At 53.6% G+C, this 20,285-nt stretch overlaps 1 protein-coding gene across 1 annotated transcript in view; it reads right to left on the minus strand.

Annotated features, from left to right (window-relative positions):
- Nucleotides 1-20,285, minus strand: part of SDK1 (sidekick cell adhesion molecule 1) — a 561,603-nt gene that overhangs the window by 213,691 nt on the left and 327,627 nt on the right. Inside the window, exons 6-7 of the mRNA XM_029945757.1 lie at nt 8,188-8,299; nt 7,283-7,473 (exon numbers count right to left, since the gene is read on the minus strand). Coding sequence (XP_029801617.1) covers nt 7,283-7,473; nt 8,188-8,299 — 303 coding nt within the window. The remainder of the gene's footprint in view (nt 1-7,282; nt 7,474-8,187; nt 8,300-20,285) is intronic.

Consider the following 20,285-nt stretch of genomic DNA (forward strand, 5'->3'; position numbering starts at 1 on the left):
AGGCGAAAGACAATTCATATTCTAAGGTTTCAGAAAGCAAATTACTACTCAGGGCGATGGCTACTTTTCCATTTATGGGCTTAAATCATGGAATATCTTAATTCACAGTTTAGAAGGATGATCCCGAGAGGTTCATAAAGCTTTATATTGACAGCACAGTATTTTATAGGCTAGTTTGCTTCAGTGTCTAAACTGAACAGCAAGGCAGGGAGCATGTCAAACAGCATCACAGCCAGGAACCGGGCCTGTGTCAGGGAACAGGGGAGCCTATTAACATAGTTTTTAAAAAGTCTTTGCAGTTCTTCTTCTCCAAAATACAGGTTTACTACTTCATTGGAAGGCTAAATAATAGCTAAGAGAAGAAAGAAAAAGGACCCCTCATCCATCTTTAGTTGCAGCAGAAAGTCTGCTGCCTATATATCCCTACACACTCCCCTTGCTTATTCAACAAAAACCAGTGGGTGTATTAAACAGTGAATCTCCTTGGAGAGTAAAGCGCAATAGTTTTCTTAGTTGATTCGGTGAAACTTCACTGGTGGCCTGGCCAGACCCATCCAGTATAAGGTGGTGGGATTTCACGGTCACGCTAACAGAAGGCCTTAGTATTCGTTTATTGCGTGATAATTAATGTCTGGGGCCTCCCTTCCCAGAGTGGCTTATTTTCATTGTCACTGTGTGGAGCGTGGAGAGGATAGCCTGGCATGCCTCCTATACTGCCCGGGTCTTCAACGAGGGTGCAGCCTAAGAGAGGGAAAGGAGAAATGAAAACTGAGCCTTTCCGAAAAGGGATTAAGGAGCAAACACTGCAGGTTTCTCAATGGAAGCATGTGGCCCCAACTCAGCAATCACGGGGCCAGTCAAGTGGCTGCAATCTGTCCGAACACCTGCTCTGGCTGAGGCCGGGGCAGCATCCTCCCTGGAGGACGGAGACCCCTCTGGCGGGTTTTGGTCATGTGTAGACCTGGGCCTAAAGACACACCACAAAGATTTACGGTCTCTTTTCAAGGTGGTCTTCACTGCACACACTCAAATGTTCACATTCAGCCATATTCGCTCCATCAATAATCATGACAGAAACAATATTTGTATTCTAACGACGCAGGAGCAGCATCCCATCAAGGCCCCTGTGTTCATCAGTGAGTGCTAAAGTCGATATCTACCTCCATGGTCCGATGGAAGGGACATGAGGGAAAAGGAAAAAAAAAGACCAAGTGAAGAAGTCAACATTTGCCTCTGGTTAATTATGGTTCTCCTTTTTTAAATTAAACGTTGTATTTTGAGGTCACTGCAGAGTCCCATGCCGTTGTACGAAATAATAGAGCCCCCCTACTCAGCTCGCCCAACAGTGACCTCTTGCAAGAAAACCACAGTCCAATATCACACCCAAGAAACCGACAGTGAAAGAGGTGGCCTGCCCTACTCTCACCCCTTCCCTGGTTGTGTGCGTAAGCACGCAGGCGCGGGTGAGGCTTGAGCCCTATGCCACGTTACCAGTGTGCGGGCCTCTATGTCCATAGTCAGGAGGCTGAGCGGCTCCCACGCCCTGCCCTTTATGATCACGGCCACCCAATGTCCTATCCCTCCATCTGGCAACCACTCCTCTGTTCTCCATCTGATTCTGTCATTTCAAGAATGCGACAGGAATGGAACCACATAGTGTGTAACCTTTGGAACTGGCTTGTTTCATTTGGCCCAAGTCCCGTGAGATTCGTCCAAGGGGAAGTGTACTTTGATAATAAGAACCCATGCAAATGCATGGTCAACGTGTCCAGGACCAGACGGCCTTTCCCCAGCTACTGGGCACCATGGCCAGGGGCCTGGTCTGCTCCTTCCTCCTCTGCATCGTCACAAGGCTGCCCCGCAAGTGCCAGAGAAGGACCCAGCCTGGGCTCAGAGACCTGGGGCGCTCTCTCCACACGGAGGCCCGAAGCTGGCTCGAACTGAAGAGACGCATGGCTCTCAGACCGGGGGGCATCAGAGTCCTGGCCAAGGCCACTCATCTGCAAACACCACAGTTGCCTGCCCCAGTTGCCAAGGGCACCTCACCCCACATCCTGGGCAGCACCAACGGTCCAGCTGCCAGGTTCCCTGGGCACAATCTGGAAGGGCGCCCGGCCAAAGCTTGCCAAGCGCTGTGTCTCTCCTCTGGAGCTGAAGACCAGGGTGTGCCGATTTCTCTCACTGCTCACCCTTCCAGGAACCTCACCCCCAGTGCTCAGGGACTATTTTCTCTTGACCCCCGGCTACTTTGACGTGTAGTCAGCTATATGGGAAAGAGTAGGGGCCATAGTGGGTGTATCCAGAATGACATGACTGTGGGTTGACCAGTGGGGAAAGTCATTGTGAATTAGTTGCCTTGTGCAGACTCTTGTGACCACTTAACGTCCAAGGCGAGGGGCAGGTGTGTGTCTCAGCTAATTGGAAGCAACCCTTTCTAAAAAGGGCATGCTGCCAACACTGGTGCACATGGGAATTTCAAAAATTTATCACAACTGCAGCCAATTAAAACTGGTGATTGTGACTGACTCTCTCTCCTCTCTTGAAATAATATGAAAACATCAAGACAATGTTCCCACCCCGTGTTGAGAGATGGTGGCCACACTGACCGGTCCGGGGACCCCCATGGCTCAGTCTCAGCCCAGGAGGTGGGGAACCTTCCCAGCAGCCTAAGCCCAGAGCCGCTGTGAAATCCCCACCCTCCAAAATGCCAGGGGCTTGAAGCCTGCCTCCTGGCCTCGTGGAGGAAGACGGTCCATGTGCACTGACTCATCCTGCTCTCCTGCCAAAGCCCCCAAGTGTGAGCTGCAGGGCCAGTTCTGAGTAGGGCTCACCACAAGACCCACAGAAGTCCCCTGTTCTGTCTTCCATGCAGCCCCAGAACGACCACCTCACTCCATAGGGTGCCCGTGACATGCACCATCATCCACACTGGGTGTCTCTGTCCATGGCCCCAAGGTGTCCACCTCCACCCGGTAGTCACCAGGACCTGGAAACATGTCACATGTGCTACATGGCAAGATGGCCCCTTGGATTAGCTGGAGGGCCCAGTCCCATTGCTGGGGCCCCTTCTTGAGCTGCTGGCTGTGGAGAAGATGGTGGCCCAGGCTGGGGGCGGGGGTGGGGGCTCTGCAGCCTGACAGTGACCGCACCCAACAGCCAGGAAGGATGTGGGGACCCCCATCTCATGACCCCACGCACTGGACTCTGCCCACCCTGCATGGGCTAGGAAGGAGCTACTGGCCCAGAATGTGCAGGAAAGAGCTATGAGCGAAGCCAGCAGCAGAGAAACCGGCTGAGCCCACCACGGAGACTCTCGGGCCAAGCAGCCCCCAGGCTCCGCTCCCATGCGGAAGACACCTGTGGGCAAGCTCCCTGGAGGACTTCCAGATCAGCCCTAGTGCCCTTCCGCACAGTCTCCCCGAACTCCTGGGCAGGGTCACCCCTCCACACTTCAGCCCAGGGTCCTGCACACACTGTGCACTCCACAAATGGCCAGCGGACAAGCTGGGAGGGCAGAGGCGGCCTGGGGGCCCTGGAATACAGGCAGGACCTGAAGAGCACCCTCCTTGACCCCTCCCAGGGTGTCATGGCCACCCGCCAATCCTGTACGCAGGGCAGATGACCCAAACACTACTGGTGCTCGCCTTGTATGAATTATCCGCACTTTAGAACCGGTTCTGTGACAGCTCTGTTCTCTGAGCTTCATTCGGTCATGGCCTGTGCTCCGGATAAGTTCGAGCTGTGACAGGGCACCAACGATTTACGGGGGCGCTTCTAACATGGCCCCCCTGGAAAACCAGAAAGGCAGCATCTTTAGTTTATCCTAAACCAATGTGAATGAGCTCCAGGGCAGCGGGAGAGAGTTCTGCAAGCTGTAGGATTCTGTTCTGGCCTTAGGCCAGGGCAGCCTCTGCCCCCTGCATCTGCCGCTCCAGGGTGAGGGCGCCCCTCCCCACCAGCCTCACACTCACTGCGCTGACTTGTGACAGCCTCGTGAAGGGACTGCCTCCCGCACAAGAAACCCTGAGGCCTGGGACCTGGGCTTCCTCTCCACTCCCCTGTCCCTGGGGCCCGTATGGTGTCAAAGACGCAGCCGCGGTAAATGCAAGTGGAGGAAAGGAAGGAAGAGAAGGAAGGAAAGACGGGAGGGAGGATTTTCTGCTGGGGTTCAGAAGTCTGAGAGGGGCTTGCTCTCAGCTTGGGAAGACCTTCCGGCACAACTAGACCTTCTGGACTGTGGTGTTGGTAGCAGCCAAGAGATGTTACAAGTGCTCTGTGGCTCTAATGACAGCCATGGCACTGGAGCTCCTGGATGATCCGAAGGGGAGACGTTCCCGATGTGGGTGGGTGAGTGCAGCAGGACCAGGGTGCCAGGACACGGGGAGCAGAGGGGGCGTGTGAATGGTGGTGCCAGGAGGGGGCGTCGGCCTGCCAGTCTGGATGGGAAGCTGGGCACGCTGTGTTACACCGAGTCTGAGATGCTGCAGTCGTGGGTAAGAGGCACCCTTGTCTTACTGATCCGTGAGAGAGGAGAAAATGTTCCCGTGCGTCGTGCAACACAGCATGCGTTCGGAGACACCGCGTGTGGAAAGTGCGTGCCAACATCCCACGTGCCAGGACACAGTTCCACAACCACGAACAAAGCTGTCATTTCAGTGCTTCTGTGACCGGCACTACTTTTGACTGCTTGTTCCTACCTTGTCTACATTTTACAGATGTGGAAACTGAGACCAACAAGGGCAAAGTGCCTTGTTCAAGCCAGTGGGCGGTGCTGGGAGAGTGGGAGCCGGGGCCTGACCCACCAGGGTGCCCGCACGCTCCGGAACAGGTGGCCACCTTGGCTGGGGTCTTGAAGGATGCGCAGACTCACCAGCAGGTGAGCTGGGGCCCGGGGTAGAAGGGCACTTGTCCCAAGCACAGGCATGCACAGATGCGCAGAGTCTGTGTGCCCGGAGCGCTGGGTCGGCTTCCCCGAGGAGCAGACAGGGAGACAAGGTTCGCCACCACAGTTCACCCAGGAGGTGAGGGAACCACCACCCGGAGAGGGAGGGCAGCTGAGATGAGTGCGGGACCAACTCAGCTCATCTACTGGGAGCCCCAGAAGCCAGGACAGAGCGCAGGTTCCAAATGGCATCCCCATCACAACAGCGAGGGAGCCCGGCCGTTCACCCCGCAGCCCATTAGACCTGAGTCCCAGCCTGCCCCGTGGAGTGCGCGCCGGGTCCCGCATGGTGGGCGCCTGGCCCCGAGCAGTGGGCGCAGGGGCTCCAGGGGCCGGGGAAGGCCAGGAGGAAGGAACAGCAGTGAGGGCGGTCGGAGCAGGGAGGGGAGGCTATGGAGGAGGCGGTGGGGGGGAACGTGGACCCAGGAGGCCTGTGCTCCCAGTCGTGAGGCGTCACTGGGACCCCCAGCAGGTGTGACACAGCCCGCAGCCAGACCTACGAGCTCCCGTTGACACCTCGGCAACCGAGTAGTGTGCCGGCGAGGCTGCCAGGCAGAGGAACAGACGCCACTGGCCTGTCTTGTCTCATCGGCGCGCAATCCAAGTGACCAAGAGCCAGTGTGTGCCCGCCTTCTTCCAGCGACCTGTGCGCAGGGACCCCTCCCTGCCCGGCCCTGCGGGGCCTGGGGACCCTCCCTCTGTGATTCCCCCAAACCGTGCTGCACGGACACGCTTCAGGGCTTTCCCAGGGTAATTCAACCACAAAATCCTACCTGTCACAGCAAATTCTTGTGAATAAGTGGTTGTAAATCCACATTTACATTCGCAGAGTGGATTTAAAAGCCCGAGCGCACAGAGAGACGGGCACTCTGGAGAATACAGGACAATCTGCTTCGGGGCCCGGCCCTACGTGCAAACCCAAAGCTCGTGGCACAGGTCTGAATCTTTTTAAAAGGAATGATGATGGATACAAACATTCTAGTTTATAGGAAGATAAATTTCTTCTCTTGTTTAAATTACCTTAAAATGTGTTAACACAATCTAGTCCGTTGCCTGGAGCACACCATAAATTTTAATTTTGGCTCACTCGGTAAAGCCTGTGCTCATAGAGCCACAGCCAGACCCTCGCTGGGAAGTCCTGGCAGGGGAGGGGGCTGGGGTGCCACCTCGAAGGCACAGCGAGGGAGGTGGCCGGAGAGCCAGCTCAGCTCCCTAGCGTGGAGTCACCAGGGACATGTGACTCTAGGCCTGCTTTCCCGAAACTTTAGAAGTCTTCATACTCTGCTCAGAGGGGCTGACAGGTAGGTGTGTATTTGGCAGAGTCGTTTTCAGGCCACAGAGCCATTTCGTGATGACTTAAAGGAATGTGACGCACTCAGGGCAAACTGCTTTGTCTGTAGGACTTCTCTGTCCTCTTGCTCATTTCATAGGAAAATATGAGCTTTTATTTTTTTTCTTAGTTTGCAACGTGGTCAACGGCAAAATAGGTCATGTGGGGAGCCAGTGCTCTGCCCAGGGTGCTCTGTGGACTGGACCTTTCTCGTTCTGGACTCCCTGTCTCCCAGAGGAGAGGAGAGGCAGAGGCCTCCTTCCTGGGGTCGGCTAGGGCGCCTCTTGCCTGCCGTGGCCACCAGCCGGCTGCACAGGTCATGACGACCGTGACCTCAGCCCCTAAGACGACAAGTCTCACAGGAGCTGAAGAAAGTAAGAAATGAAGGCACCTGCCTCACAATTCAGTGTTTTGCCACAATCCAAAACCAGACCGTTTCCCTTTGCGACCGCGCCAGGCGTGCTTCCTGAGCTCGGACGCGCCGCGTGTGGGGCACCTCCTGTGCGCCTCGTTACCTCCTCGCGCTCCTCGGCTCAGGAATGACACCTGGCCCACGTTCCAGGGGGGTAGCTTTGGGCCCACTTTTTAATCTAACTGAAGGTATTATCCAGAAGTTTCTTTTTTCTGGGTCAAAAATTAACAGCAATAAGAAGATCTCTGAAAACTGATCCTCAGAGCCCAGTGAGATTATAGAGCGGCTCGATGGCACAGGGGCCGGCCCTGGACAGCGGTGTACGTGACAAGGACCTCACCCCTCCATCTGCCACGCTTTCGGATCACAAGGATCCAGAACTCCCTTTCTAGGAAGTACTCAGAATAACAGCACTTTGGGGTACGTTCTCTGAGGAGGAAGAACAGGGCGAATCTGGGAGCTCATCGCAGCTCCACCCTCACTCCCCGAGGCAGAAAGAGCCGGTGAAACATGGGTGCTGCTGTGCCGGGGCAGGGACGCGCCTGCACAGGGCTGCTGCCCGAGGCCGCGGGTGACACCAAGTGCCGCTGAGCGTTACCTATGATTGACAGAAAGGCTTTGGCCGTGGCTGGCTGGAAAGCGCTTCCTGTCAGCGTCGCCTCGCACACATACGCGCCGGTGTCCGCGGATGTCGGGTTGCTGATGGTGAGGCGTCTCCCGAAGCTGTGGACCCCCCTGGTGACTCGCACCCCGTTTCTCTTCCAGCTCATGGTCAGCTCTTCAACAGGCCTGGGGGAAAGAAGGGCGTTAGTGACCGTAGCTGTGAGCTGTGTGGAAGGCACTGCTAGGAGTCTCAGGCCTTCAGCACAAGCCTGACAGCGCGGATTCCACCAGGAGCCACAGCGGGCTGCACAGGGGACATTTAAAAATCAGTCCAGATGCGACTCTACTTCCTTATGAATGTGTCAACAATACAGTCTGCTCAAGGCCCACCGAGCAAGAGAGCTCACTGCAGCAGCGACGGACCGTAGGTGCTACTGATTCCATGCGCTCGGGAACAGAGTGTTTAAACTAAATACTGCGGGGGGCGCGGCTCCGTGGGAGGCGTGGTCATGGGCGCTGGGTTTCTGGAGCTAAGCAGGCTGACAGCACCTGGGACTCCAGAGGAAAGGAGGGATTAACTCCTTCCCTTCCCCCTCGGGACTGCACTCCTGGCTCACCCTCGGCTGGAGTCTCTGCTGTCCCCCGTGGCTACGCTGAAAGGCAGTGCTTTCTGGTTTATTTAAACATTCGGTCGACATAAACACTGCAGTCGGGGCTTGGGAGTCCGGCTCCCTGTCTCCCCAGCATGCGGTGCGGGCCTGTAACCCGCCAGACAAACAAGGCCACCATTGCAGGAGGAGCTAAGCACCTGTGTGATGTGTTTTTCCGATCAAGAGTTCTCTCACGACAGCTGTAGTGGACTCGTCCCCACCCCCATACCCAGTGGGTCGAGCTGCATACCTGGCGTTGGCGATGCACTCCAGGGTGACCTCGCTGGACCCGGCCACCACGCTTCTGTTGCCTGGGGGGATCACAATGACAGGAGCCACGGTCTCGGGGGTGCCAGCATCTCCTGTGGCAGAGAAAGCAGAAGGCCATGGGACTCTCCCGAGCAGGGGAGGATGTGGAGACCGGGACACAATGAATAGGGGGTCTTGTCAAGACCCTACCCCAACCTCCCCCCCGCCCTCCCTGTGAGAAGCCCTTGGGCGAGGACTCTGTCACTGGCCTTGATCCGACCGGGGGAGCCTGGGTGGAGCGCACGGCCCGGTAAGCGTACGTTCTGGCAAGACACCAAGGGGGCCAGGGCCTCACACCGCCGCCAGGGTGTCGTGTGGATAAGGGCTTCGGAGTGAGGGGCGCTGTGCAAAATGCTTGCTGACTCTGCCTATTGAGTTACCCAGTCCACCCACTTTTTCAAATCTGCTCAGCTCCACAAACACTGCACGTGGCGGGCACCCGGCTGGGCGAGGGTGGTGTTAGGACGTGGCCGGCTTTCGTACTTGGGCCTGGACGGGACTCCCCAGAGCAAACACATTCAGTCAACAAAGAGTTCTGTTCTGCCCGTGTACTTTCAATCCCCTTTTCTTCTCGGAAAAGTAAATATCCTGAATCCACCTCTGTGTTCCAAGTATCAAACTATAAATAATTTAGCTCCTACTTCTGGTGACAGGGGAGGAAACAAAAAAAAGGACGCGTTTTTGCCACTTTTCTCTAAAATACATGTAATATCGAAACAAAACTACCCCCAGTGTGCTTTACTGCTGTTTATTTAAAGGAAATGAAGATGGATCCAATAAGTTGAGAACAGGAATCTCCATAAAGGGTGGAGACGGCAGAGGTGGGAAATACAAATACATTTAAATTCTGCGAATGTGAAATGTTTCATCTAGCCCTTGGAGCTGGAGAGCCCAGCAGGTGCAGGGGGCTCTGGCGGGACCAGTCCTTGCCCGCCTGGTGGCAGGGGACTGACACCACTGAGAGAACACTAGGGAAACTGAGGACTGGCTGTGTGTCACCACTAATTCTCCAAGCTCTGCCTTCTGGCTTCACTGCTTACTCGGTATGTGATTTTTGAATTAAAGGTTCATGTGAATTAAAAATAAGACAAAACAAAATTTGATGCAGGCAGAGCCAACAAATTGATTTTTTAACCGACACATTGATGACACTGATAGAAGCCAGCTTCCGAGTTTCCTGGGGCCTCCGGGAAGGCGGAGGCGGCCTTCTCCCTTCCTGACCTCTTTGCCTCCCAGGCGAGCCCCGCAGGGCCCCACAGCCTCCTTCTGAGGCTCTCTGCTTCTGTCTGCGTAGAGGCCGCTGGGCTGGTTATCAGATTCTGGAGGACATGCCGGAGTATAGACACTTTTGTGATGGGGCAAAGGACAGGAGCCGACTGCCAATCAGATTAACAACCTGCCTGTCACCTGTGAAAGCTGCTGATGAGGAGAAATGACCTGAGAAGCTAATATTTGCAAATAGTTATGTGAAGTGAAGGAGAGCAGCATGAACGCTGAAAGGTCACCGAGCAAGGTGCTAATTTGGCATTAATCACTGCTCAGCCACGGCAGCACAAGAGGAAACCCGTGCTCAGCACTTGTCACTGCCCGGGGAGGATGGGCCCCGGGTCAGGCGGCCTCAACTGTGCGCTGACCCCGAGAGACGGTGCCCAGGACAGAGGAGCGCCAAGGCCGAGCTGACGGCCCCTCGGGGGCAGGTGGGGCAGAGCGATGCCACTCTGACTCGGAATGCAGCCAGCAGAAAGACGGAGCAGCCCCTAACCCTTTTCACAAAGCCCTTCCGCACACGCCGACACACCTACTCCGGGAGGCCCTCGCCTGTGGGGTGGGCAGCACAGGTCCATTGACTGCTTGGATTTGAACTGGGGCCAGGCCACTGGTTGGAGGAGTGGGTGTGAGAGATGCATGTTCCTAGACGGGCCTCCGTGACCTACACACGAGGCCGCCGGAGGGGGGTGCCCTTACCTTACAGACACCCCCACCCCCGGCCAGATCAGAGAGAGGTCTGCTGGCTGCGAAGCTGTGCATTTGCTAGCGAGGTTGCCGCCGCCACTCCTCGGTACGATTTTGCCCGAGTGCCCAGAATCCAGATCTCGCAGCGATAGCAGGGACGGTGCTTGTGACAGGACACGATGCTAGAGCATGCTCTTCTTTTATAAAATTGTCTTTAAATTTCAGTCGAATCTTCCCGGGCACGTGGGTTAAAAAGAACAGCCCAGGGAGGCGCAAGCAACGCCCCTGTCCCCGAGGGACCAACTGGCTTGTCAGTGGGGACTGCCATTCTGAAGACACCCTGAATCCCAGAGAGCAGAGGGCTCTCCCCTGAGCCACTGTCCTCCGGGGAGGGGAACCTCGCCCTGTGTCTGTCTGTCTGTCCTGTCGAGTTACTGAGTATTCTGCATTTGGCCGCAGGGGTGGAGGTAGACTGTTCCAGAAACAAACTATTAACTCTTCCCTGTCTCCAACTCTGTGTCACAATTACCCCTCCGTGATCAGCCTCCAGGTGTCCCCGGGCCGACACCTTGTCCCCTGTGGCCTCCATCCTTATATCTGACAGCTGCTCCCCGGAATCTAACTTCATCTCTTACCCACGAATCATTCTGTCTCTTTTCTCTTTGTCATTGCGCACCTCAGTCTCTAGCTCTTTTGCTGCTTTTTAGAAGGTTTTTACCTCTTCTTTACGTGAGAGGAGTATTAGAGGTGCTTTATCTGCCATTTTTAACCTGCCATGCAGACTTATCTGCCAATTTCCCCCCCACGTTCAATTTTTAGAAAAAAAGATGCAAAGAAGAATATCTAGGCATTTTAAAAAGAATAAAGCGACCTCTTTATTTCTGCTATTCCATGGTATCTGAAACATAAAAGCATTCGGGATCCTTAATGATTGGTTATTTTGTCAAAAATATTCTACAATAATGAGTCCCTGCTACCTCCACTGGGAACATTACCCTCTCCTTCAATGCTCTAGATGAACACGGGGTTTTTAAATGCCATATGCTGAAGTTTTAAGAATTATTTCCGAGAAGAATGAAAACAAGGGAAGAGGGAAGGTCAATGCTCTTCCTCACACTCCTGTGTCACCACCGTCATGTCACTAAAGGACTTATAAACATTTCCCCATTTGATCTAATAACAAGACAATAAAATGCTTACTACTGTCCCCCATTTACAGATGAGAAAACTGAGGTGCAAGGTCACAGGGGCACAGCCTCACAGCCAGCACGGCAGCCGCTTTAGACAGAAGCCTCTGTAGTTAGAGCAACACTGCACCTGAGCACCGACGCAGCACCTAATCCCCGCCAGTCCCCCCACAGAACCCTTCATTCACCCGAGAGCTGCATAGGGGAAACTGTCTATGCTGCATGTGTGCTCAGCCAGTTAAGCTCTGACTTCAGCTTAAGTCACGATCTTGTGGTTTGTGAGTTCGAGCCCCGAGTTGGGCTCTCTGCTGTCAGTGTGGAGCCTGCTCTGGATCCTCTTTCGCCCGCCCCCCTTCTCTGCCTCTCCCCTGCTCTCTCACTCTCAGTAAATAAACATTAAAAAAAAAACCATTCAAAGTACATTTAAAGAATATCAAATCTCTTAAATCACAAAAAGGTGCACCTGAACTACTGAGCTAGCACAGCGGTGGATGGAGCTGTGTTAGGTGGAGAGAGAGGCAGCCCCAGGAGGGAGACTCGGGCTCAGGGGACCCAGCAGTGGTGGCGGGTGCAGGCAGGAAAACCGGCCCAGGACGCTTGGGCGCAGGGCAGTTCAGGCAGGGGGTCGGTGGGGCATCGCAGAGGTCCCACAGTCTCGGGGGGTGGGACTTGGCGGAGCTGCTGGGGGAGCAGGCTGGAGCCCTGAGTGCAAGGGGAGACATGCGGGGTGATGAAGGGAAGGGTCCACTCGGGGAGGACTTGCACCTCAGGGAGGACTCACAATATTCTAAAGGGGAACGGGAGCCCTGCCGACTCCTCCAACAAGTACGACTTAACTACAGCTACCGGGGGAGTCAGCAATCCCACTTAGCACAGACCCAAAGGAATGAGAGCGCTGTCCCCAAGAGGTGTCTGGACCCCGACGTTCACAGCGCCTCACTCCAACAGCCGAGACATGCAACAAATGACTTGTCCATCTGTAGATAAACAGATTAAGATAATGTGGTGTGTTTGTGGAATGTAGCTCAGCCATTAAAGAAGGCCATTTGCTGCCACAGCGGATGAACTTCCAGGGTGTCCTGCTGAGTGAGGTAAGGCAGGCGGAGAGGGACACGGACTGTCTGATCTCTTCCACACGGAATCTATAGAAGTGGTGCTCCCGGCCACGGAACATGCTGGTGGTTACCAGAATGGGGAAAGGTGGTCAAACTGGACAAATGCATCTACAAGATAAACAAGATCTCAGCACGTAACCGTGAAGAACAGAAGTCTCTAGGTATTGCCCAACATCCGCTGTGCTGTAAAAGTGTCCTGAGCTAGGAACTAGGTGCTGGGTCACACTCCTAGTCGGTGGTACGGGCAGACACAAAAAGCAATTCTTCTTCAGTGTTTTTTTTAAAAAAGACAAAAAAGGAAGAAAAGCCACCCACTGTTGTGCAGTGATGTCTGCACAGACCCTCCCTTACTGGGGTTGCAGTTTCCGCCTGGTCAGTCTTCCCCGGTGACCAGCGCTGCAGCGTGCAGGCGAGCCCAGGCGCCCGGGGCAGATGGCTGCCGGGGACAGGGGAGGCCCCCTCGGGTCTGTGCCTCAGTCTCCACACCACATACCCGGGACATTCCGAATGGTCTCTGCACGCCCCCTACACTCCCAGCTCCCGCCCCTGAACCTTGCCTCCCCCACTTCCTATTTCCCCCAGTTTCTCTATGCGGACAGCCCATCTCGAGGGCACACAGCGATGCCACACTTGCTGTCGAAGGCTGGCCCTCACTTCTCTGGCTGTTCGACCCGGACACATGGACATGGTGAGGTAGGTGCTGGTCCGGGCCCTGGAGGCAGACCCCATCAGGCTGCCCTCGCCCTGGCCCCAGTCCCAGGTCCTTCCCCTCCAAGCTTCTCTCCCTGCCCCCAAGGGTCCCCGCCGAGACTCCCCTGTGCCCGACAGTGGAGAGGCGCCGTCCTGATGTGGACAGTGTCAAGTCCAGTCAAGCTGGAGAACCAGCATGGCCCCTATTGTTTTGGAACAGCTTACCTAACTTCTCTAAGTCTTGCCTTCTTCATTTGTAAAACTGAAGCAATTCACAAGGGGGCACAAGTGTGAACCAATGTGGGTGCACACATGTGTGGATGAATGTGGGTGCCTACACGTGGTGCCCGGCTCACAGAAGGCGCTGCACAAATGCAGGGGCTATTTATTAGCCCTGGAATTGGGAACAGAGCCGTCACCCCCTGCTCTGCCCCGGGGCTCCACCCACCTCTTCCACCAGCTCTGACCTCCTTGCAGGTGCCCTGGAGGTGCTGGGGGCCAGTGTCCCCGCTTCTCACTAAGTACACGCGGGCAAATGTGTGGAGCTTCGGGAAGGCTGCGGCTCCATTCACATTCGCAGGTCAGAGGCAGAGCCCACACTAAGGGCTGCAAGCGCTTACACATTTCTCTGCACCCTTGTTACAAAGATACCAACATCTCATTAAAAAATGCAGACTTCTTTCCAAAAGGAATCTGTACCCTTAAAGAAGTGGAATTTTCCAGGATATCCGAGAAAGTGAACCCTGCAGTTTGGTTCTTCTCCGTTCGAATCACGGTCTTGAATTTCCAGATTCACAGGTGATGCTCGTGGCAAACAGGCCTCAGGAAAGCTTTGCAGCAGCAGCTCACACAGGGGTGAGGTCGGGGGCTCCACTGCCCGCACAGCCCAGGGGCCTCCCTGTGCCACACCAGAAAATAAGGAGGGCAAAGGCTGCCCTCACCCGAAAGGTGCTGAGTCACATTTGCCCTGAGATACAGAACCTGTGCAAATTCCATGTAAACATGTGTGAAGTGAGCAAACCGTAGGCCCTTCTCACACCAAGGGGACGTTTCTGGAGAGGGCCTGTGGTAGAAGAGAGACCGTTGTGTGGCGGCTGCCACACAGTCTAAGATTAGAAAGAATCTCTGGCTCTGTGATTCCTCATGTGTCTCAAGCTGTGGGGTTTTGATTTTTGTAAAGACTGATCCCACCAATCCGCCAGCAGGTCTTGGAGACTAAGGATGGCTCGAAACCTCAAAATCTGGCAGCTCCAAAAGGAACCGGCCCCAAACTGGGAGAAACAGAAGGGAAAACAGGGTCGAAAACAAAACCAGGGAGTAAAAGACAATGAAGGCTCTCATGTGGAGCAGAACGTTCCTTGGCTTTTCTTTCTTCAACACCAATAATAACAGCAGCACGTGGTGGCTGTGCTGTGCAGATGACGTGACAGTTACAGGGATGCTTTTGCTAAAAAAATTTTTTTAATGTTTCTTTACTTTTGAGAGAGAGAGAGAGAGAGAGAGAGGAGGAGGGGCAGGAGAGAGGCAGATGCAGACTCTGAAACAGGCTCCAGGCTCTGAGCTGTCAGCACAGAGCCTGACGCGGGGCTCGAACCCACGGACCACGAGATCGTGATCTGAGCCAAAGTCAGGCGCTTAACCAACTGAGCCACGCAGGCGCCCCAGGAATGCTTTAAAATGTAGACAACTGGCTATCTGGACACAACAAGAGTGACCCCACCCGAGCCGGCACGGCTGCTACCCTGACTCCTTCGCACGTGGCTGGCATCTCACCGCTGCATCAGATTTGAGAGCAGGTCTGCCCACCTTTTGGAATAGGGAGGGACATGTGCACTACTCTTCTTTACATGAACAAAGTGCTGTGGCCATGCTCGCCCTTCTACAGGCCCTCATTAGAGTATTAAAAGAATTAAGTCTTGTCCCAATATAACGGGTTAGCTACTGTGTGCAGAGCATTACCGCCATAGGACACAAGGGACACTAACAGTTATCTTGTTTGGGGTGCACTCTGGCCGGGCATGGCGCTGGCGATTCAAAGTTTTAACAGAGCAAGATCTAACAGGTTGTCTGGGGATAGGGGAGGCGCAGGGAGGGATAGAGCGGGACACGGCAGGGGTGCATTGCGGAGTGAATTCTTCCAGGGGAATTAGGAAAGCCTAAACCGTGTCCCTAACGGAGAGGCATTCAGCAGGGGGAGGAGGCAAGAAAGGTATTTCAGGAACAGAAGACAAAGAAGGCAGACCAGGTCCAGACTGTTTGGAAGCGTGAAAGCCGCTCTGGAGGTTGAGCGGGTCTGGGTGTGGCAGGGGCGGCCTGGGAGGTGGAAGCCAAGGAGGATGTGGACCCGCTCGGTTGCTGGGGACTCGATCCAGTGAGGAATGGAGTGTCACTGAAGGACCCCAAGGAGGGGCTGTGATGAGTAAGGGATGGTGGGAGGCCACAGGGAGGAGGGAGAGAACAGAGGGGTCTCGGGCAGCTGGTTGGTGTGACATGCTCCCGGCTGCTGGCCTGAGTGCTTTGGGGGGACGGCAGAGTGACTCGGGTGGAAATGGGAAAGAAAGAGCAGGACTGGGGGTGATGACGTTGGCGTGTGGGCATGGAGGAGGATGAAGGGGTTCCTGGAGAGGACACATGAGCGGTGACCGCAATTCTGAGATGAGGAGACGTCTCTGTGAGAGCAGGAAGAGCAAGAGCAGGGGGCAGGCCCTGCGACACAAGCCTGGTAGCGTGCCTGTGGCGGGCGGGCGGGCACAGGCGTCCACAAGGGACAGTAAGTGGTCAGAGGGGGAAGAGAGGGATTTTATCACACCACGGAAATTAGGGCTCAGGCTATGGGTTCTTCCAAGTGGAGAGGAAGTCTCATCTATAAAACCAACGCTACTTCTCAGTTTTTGGAGCCAGATCTTTGCACCTTGCAGGACAACTGCTAAGGAACGCAGGGCTATATGCAGGGGAGAACCCTGGTCTCCGCCCACCAGGGGGTCACTGTAACCACAACACACCCAGAACACTGTGGAGCTGGAGGGGCTCTTCTGTTCGGTTCTGTGGCTCGGGCGCAGGCTATCCCCGACCTGCTTTCTGACCATGAAAAGAGTAATTTAGTTAGTCAGTCTTTTGTGAGTCTTGACCTTCTCCCACGCATTGCAAGGACATTGGTGGTCTCCAGGGAGGTGGGTGGAAACAGTTCCAATATATTCTACTTCAAGAAACTCAGGTGGCTTCTCTGTTCATCAATTGCTTGTGCAACCACTTAGAGTCTGTCATCTTCCTCTGCATTATTAAATTGCTTGGCAAGGGATTAAGTACGTTCTCACCTGCGAGAGCATCTCAGCAGGTATGTCTGATCTCTTGCCCCCATGGGGAGCCGGCATCTCAACAGCTCAGTCCTGCAACGCTGAAGCCCCAGGGCACGTATTTTTAAGAGACTGATGTACCCCCAAGTATTTTTCTATAATTTATATATGTTTGCAAGAACTCATAGAAATCAATATTATTATTATTTTTTTTCATTAAAATGTGCTCCAGGGACAGGTATGTCAGCAGCAGGCAGACCAGGTTCTTCCCTAGGCTGCCAGGAGGTGACTGTGTCACGGCAGCACCTGGGCCACGCTTCACTGTGACAAGTGAAATAAACAGCACCAAGCAGAAGGTTCCTCCCTCCTACCTGCCCCAAGTTCATGTTTTAATTTGTAGTCCCCTCCTGCATTTAATTATTGGATTACTAATCTGTTGTGCCTGGAGGTGTCTATGGAAGCTTTCCTTTTCTTTTCTTTTAGACGCTGTGTCCTTCGTCCTCTGTCAGCTGGAGCCCGGTCAGGGGCTGCGCCCACATCAAGGTGGTGCAGTGAGACAGAGGCAGGTGAGTGGGGCTGGGGGCATGCACTGGGGCGACCTCGATCACCAACACTCCCTCAGTTCCCTTGAGAGGCCGGTGCACCAGTGACCCAGTTCTGTTTACCGTCCAGCGGTAGGAGGGAGGGACAAACGGGAGGAAATGCGACAGTCTGTCCCATTTACAACTGTATCTTTACCTGTACTTCCGTTTTTATCTCAATATGCTTCTCAACTTGTCTGTTGACAAGAGACGATAAATACAATAATATGACAGTTTGACAAACAATCCAGCAGTTTCTTTTCTTCTCATTTATAATATATGTGAAAATGTGCACATTTGGAAACACACAGATCGTACCAAAGTGTGTATTTTCGTCAGGGTTTTACTGGGCAGAGGAAAATGAAGGTGACAGAAAGCAGCTCCACAGCGGGCTTATTTCTCTATTTGTTTGGGGATGAGCACAAATGGGTAAACATAAAACAGGATTTAGGAACTGCATGACTGGGCACTGGAGTGATCCAGGTGTCAGATTCTAGAGACAAGAGCTGACACTCTGCTTTTTATTGAAACACATACAAGCGTAATCCACTGCGTAATAACAGAAGAGCCATCGCCGACAGAAAACCCAGGCCATATGCAGTCTGGGTGGGCCAGAGGGGTAAGACAAGGGATTTTTCACGAGGTGACATCAGTTTTCTGAATGGAGTTCTAAAATTGAGACTGGGATTAGGAACAATAACAGATCATGTTTAGTTTTAATTAAGAAATCCCCTTGAATAAATCTGCCAAGCATGTAAATCTGGGCCTGAGCCCAAGCCCACCAAGGGCAAGTGATGCCCATCTGAGGCTATTAGCAAGGACAGTGGGAAAAGGCAGGACCCCTTGGCAGGGGCCTCTGAAGGCCTGGTCCTCTTCCACCCTCAAGCCTGAAGAGTTCTCTGGAAAAAAGTTCTCCAAGTTCAAAGGAGAGACACGAAATACTTAGAAGTTGGTACATCTATAGGAAGAACACTGCGTTTAGGAAGCTGTAAGGGAGGGGGAAGAACCACATTTGAGTTTTCTTAATGCCTTAAGCCATCATTGTGAGGACGCAAGCTACACTGGTGATCCCAGCCTCTGCAAGCCAGGGGGGCTCCGTAACAGGGCCACCCCCTTCCCTGCCCTGCTTTCCCCCCACTCTCAATACCATCTCATGTGCTGCTTGCTGGACTCGTTAGTTTTGTTCACGCCTGTGTCTCCGCACAAAACCGCAAGGCCAGGAGCACGGGTGTTTTACATTTGCTCTGTTCTGGCTGCACCCCCACAGCCCCGAACAGTGCCTGATGCTTGGTCAGGTGCTCAGTCAATGCCTCTTGAGTGAACACAGCATGAAGGTCTTGGGCCAAGTCCTTCCTTCCTGTGTCTCCAGGGACCTCTGGATGTCACAGAACTGAGGAGTAACCCCTTCAGATGCTGAGAGCAGACTTGCTAGAACCATCCTGCTCTGGAGCCCCTGCCCGTCTCCCGACAGCCTCCAGGACATGCCAGCCGAGACCAGGTCCCAGGTGACCACGGTCTCTGTCACAGTGTCTCCTTCACGGCTCCAAATTCCTGAGCTTCAATCACACCACATCGCATGGCATCCCGGCTGCCCCCTCTGACTCAAGGGCCCCCACTTATGACAACTTGCCCCATTCCTACCCCCTGCCCACCAGCACTGCTTTCTCCTGAATCCCACCTATGCATCCAGGCCTGGAAACGCTTTCTCCGTGAAAGTTTTCCAGACCCTCGGTTACAATGATCTACCCTCTGTATGTGAGGTACATGTTTTAAAACATTATTATTGCGGTTACATCTATAAAACATGAAGTTACCCTTTTTTAAGCTTATTAATTCACATTGTTTTGCAACCACCCCCACCATCCATCCACGGAACAGTCTTAATTTTCCCAAATGAAAAACTCTTCCCCGTTAAACACTAGCCCGCCCCCGACAACCCCGGCCCCCGGCACTACCATCCCCCTCTGTCTCCGGTTTTCCTCTAGGTATCTCATATAAATGGAACCATATGGTTTTTAGCCCTTTTGTGACTGGTTTATGTTACTTAGCATAATGTCTTCAAGGTTCACAGATGCTGTAACATTTGTCAAAATTTCCTTCCTGTTGGAGGCTGGATAATGTTCTGCTGTACGGAGAGACCACACTTTGTTTATCCAGATGATTAGCGAGTTGGTCATCTTTCCGTGTGCCTGTTGGCCATCTATATGTCATCTGTGGAAAATGTCTCTTCAAGTCTTTTCCTTGGTTTCTTAGATCAGGTTGCTGGTGTGTGCAGTTGATGGCTTGTTAAATTGTAGGAGTTCTTTATATATTCTGGATATTAATCCCTTATCAGATATATGATTTGCAAACATTGATTTTCTCATTTCACTGATTGCCTTTTTCCTCTGTTGGTGGTGTCCTGTGATGTGGAAATGCTTCATTTTGATGGAGTCCAATTTGTCTATTTTTCTTTTGTTGCCTGTGCTTTTGGTGTCATAGCCAAGAGATCATCACCAAATCCAATGTCATGAAGGTTTCCCCCTGTGTTTTCTTCCAAGGGTTTGATAGTGTTAGGTCACTGATCATTTTGAATTCAGATATGCTGTACACGGGGTAAGATGTGCACTGCACTTTCTATATCTGTTAAAATGACTGGCAGCAGGTGCTGCCCGTGTCCCGCCCACTGTCTCCACTGCTCACCGTGCACATGAGAACCCAGGGCTTCCCCCTAGTGCCTGGGGGGGTCCCACCTGAGGTCATTCTATGGTCAGGGCTGTGGTTGGTCATTCATGCCTGTCTTGGCCTGTCAATAACAAGAGTGAGGACAAGACTGGCTCCTGAGTTCTCATTACGACTGGAAGACACCATTTAGTGATGACCATTGGGAAACTTTGAAAAAAACGAAGGCTTTTTCCTCATAAGGCTTGGGAATTACACAGCACACCTGGGACCACTCAGGAAGGCTACAGGTAGCAAGAGACAGAGAGAGAGAGAGAGAGAGAGAGAGAGAGAGAGAGAGAGAGAACGAGGGCATGGTGGGCTGGGGTTTCTGCAGGCTCACTGTTTACTGGTGAATTTAAGACCTAAAAGCAGGAGTTTAAAGTACAGGAGAAGAAAAAGTAAGTGGCCCAGGTGGTCAGTTATCAAATCCACTCGGGCTCTAAAACAAAGGCACTTCGGTGCAGGAGGCGGCGGGCTCTTTAACCAGCTCGGCAGCCGGCCGTGCGTGTATTCCAGG

Source organism: Suricata suricatta, chromosome 8 (assembly GCF_006229205.1).
Source record: "Suricata suricatta isolate VVHF042 chromosome 8, meerkat_22Aug2017_6uvM2_HiC, whole genome shotgun sequence".
In the NCBI taxonomy this organism is placed as follows: Eukaryota; Metazoa; Chordata; class Mammalia; order Carnivora; family Herpestidae; genus Suricata; species Suricata suricatta.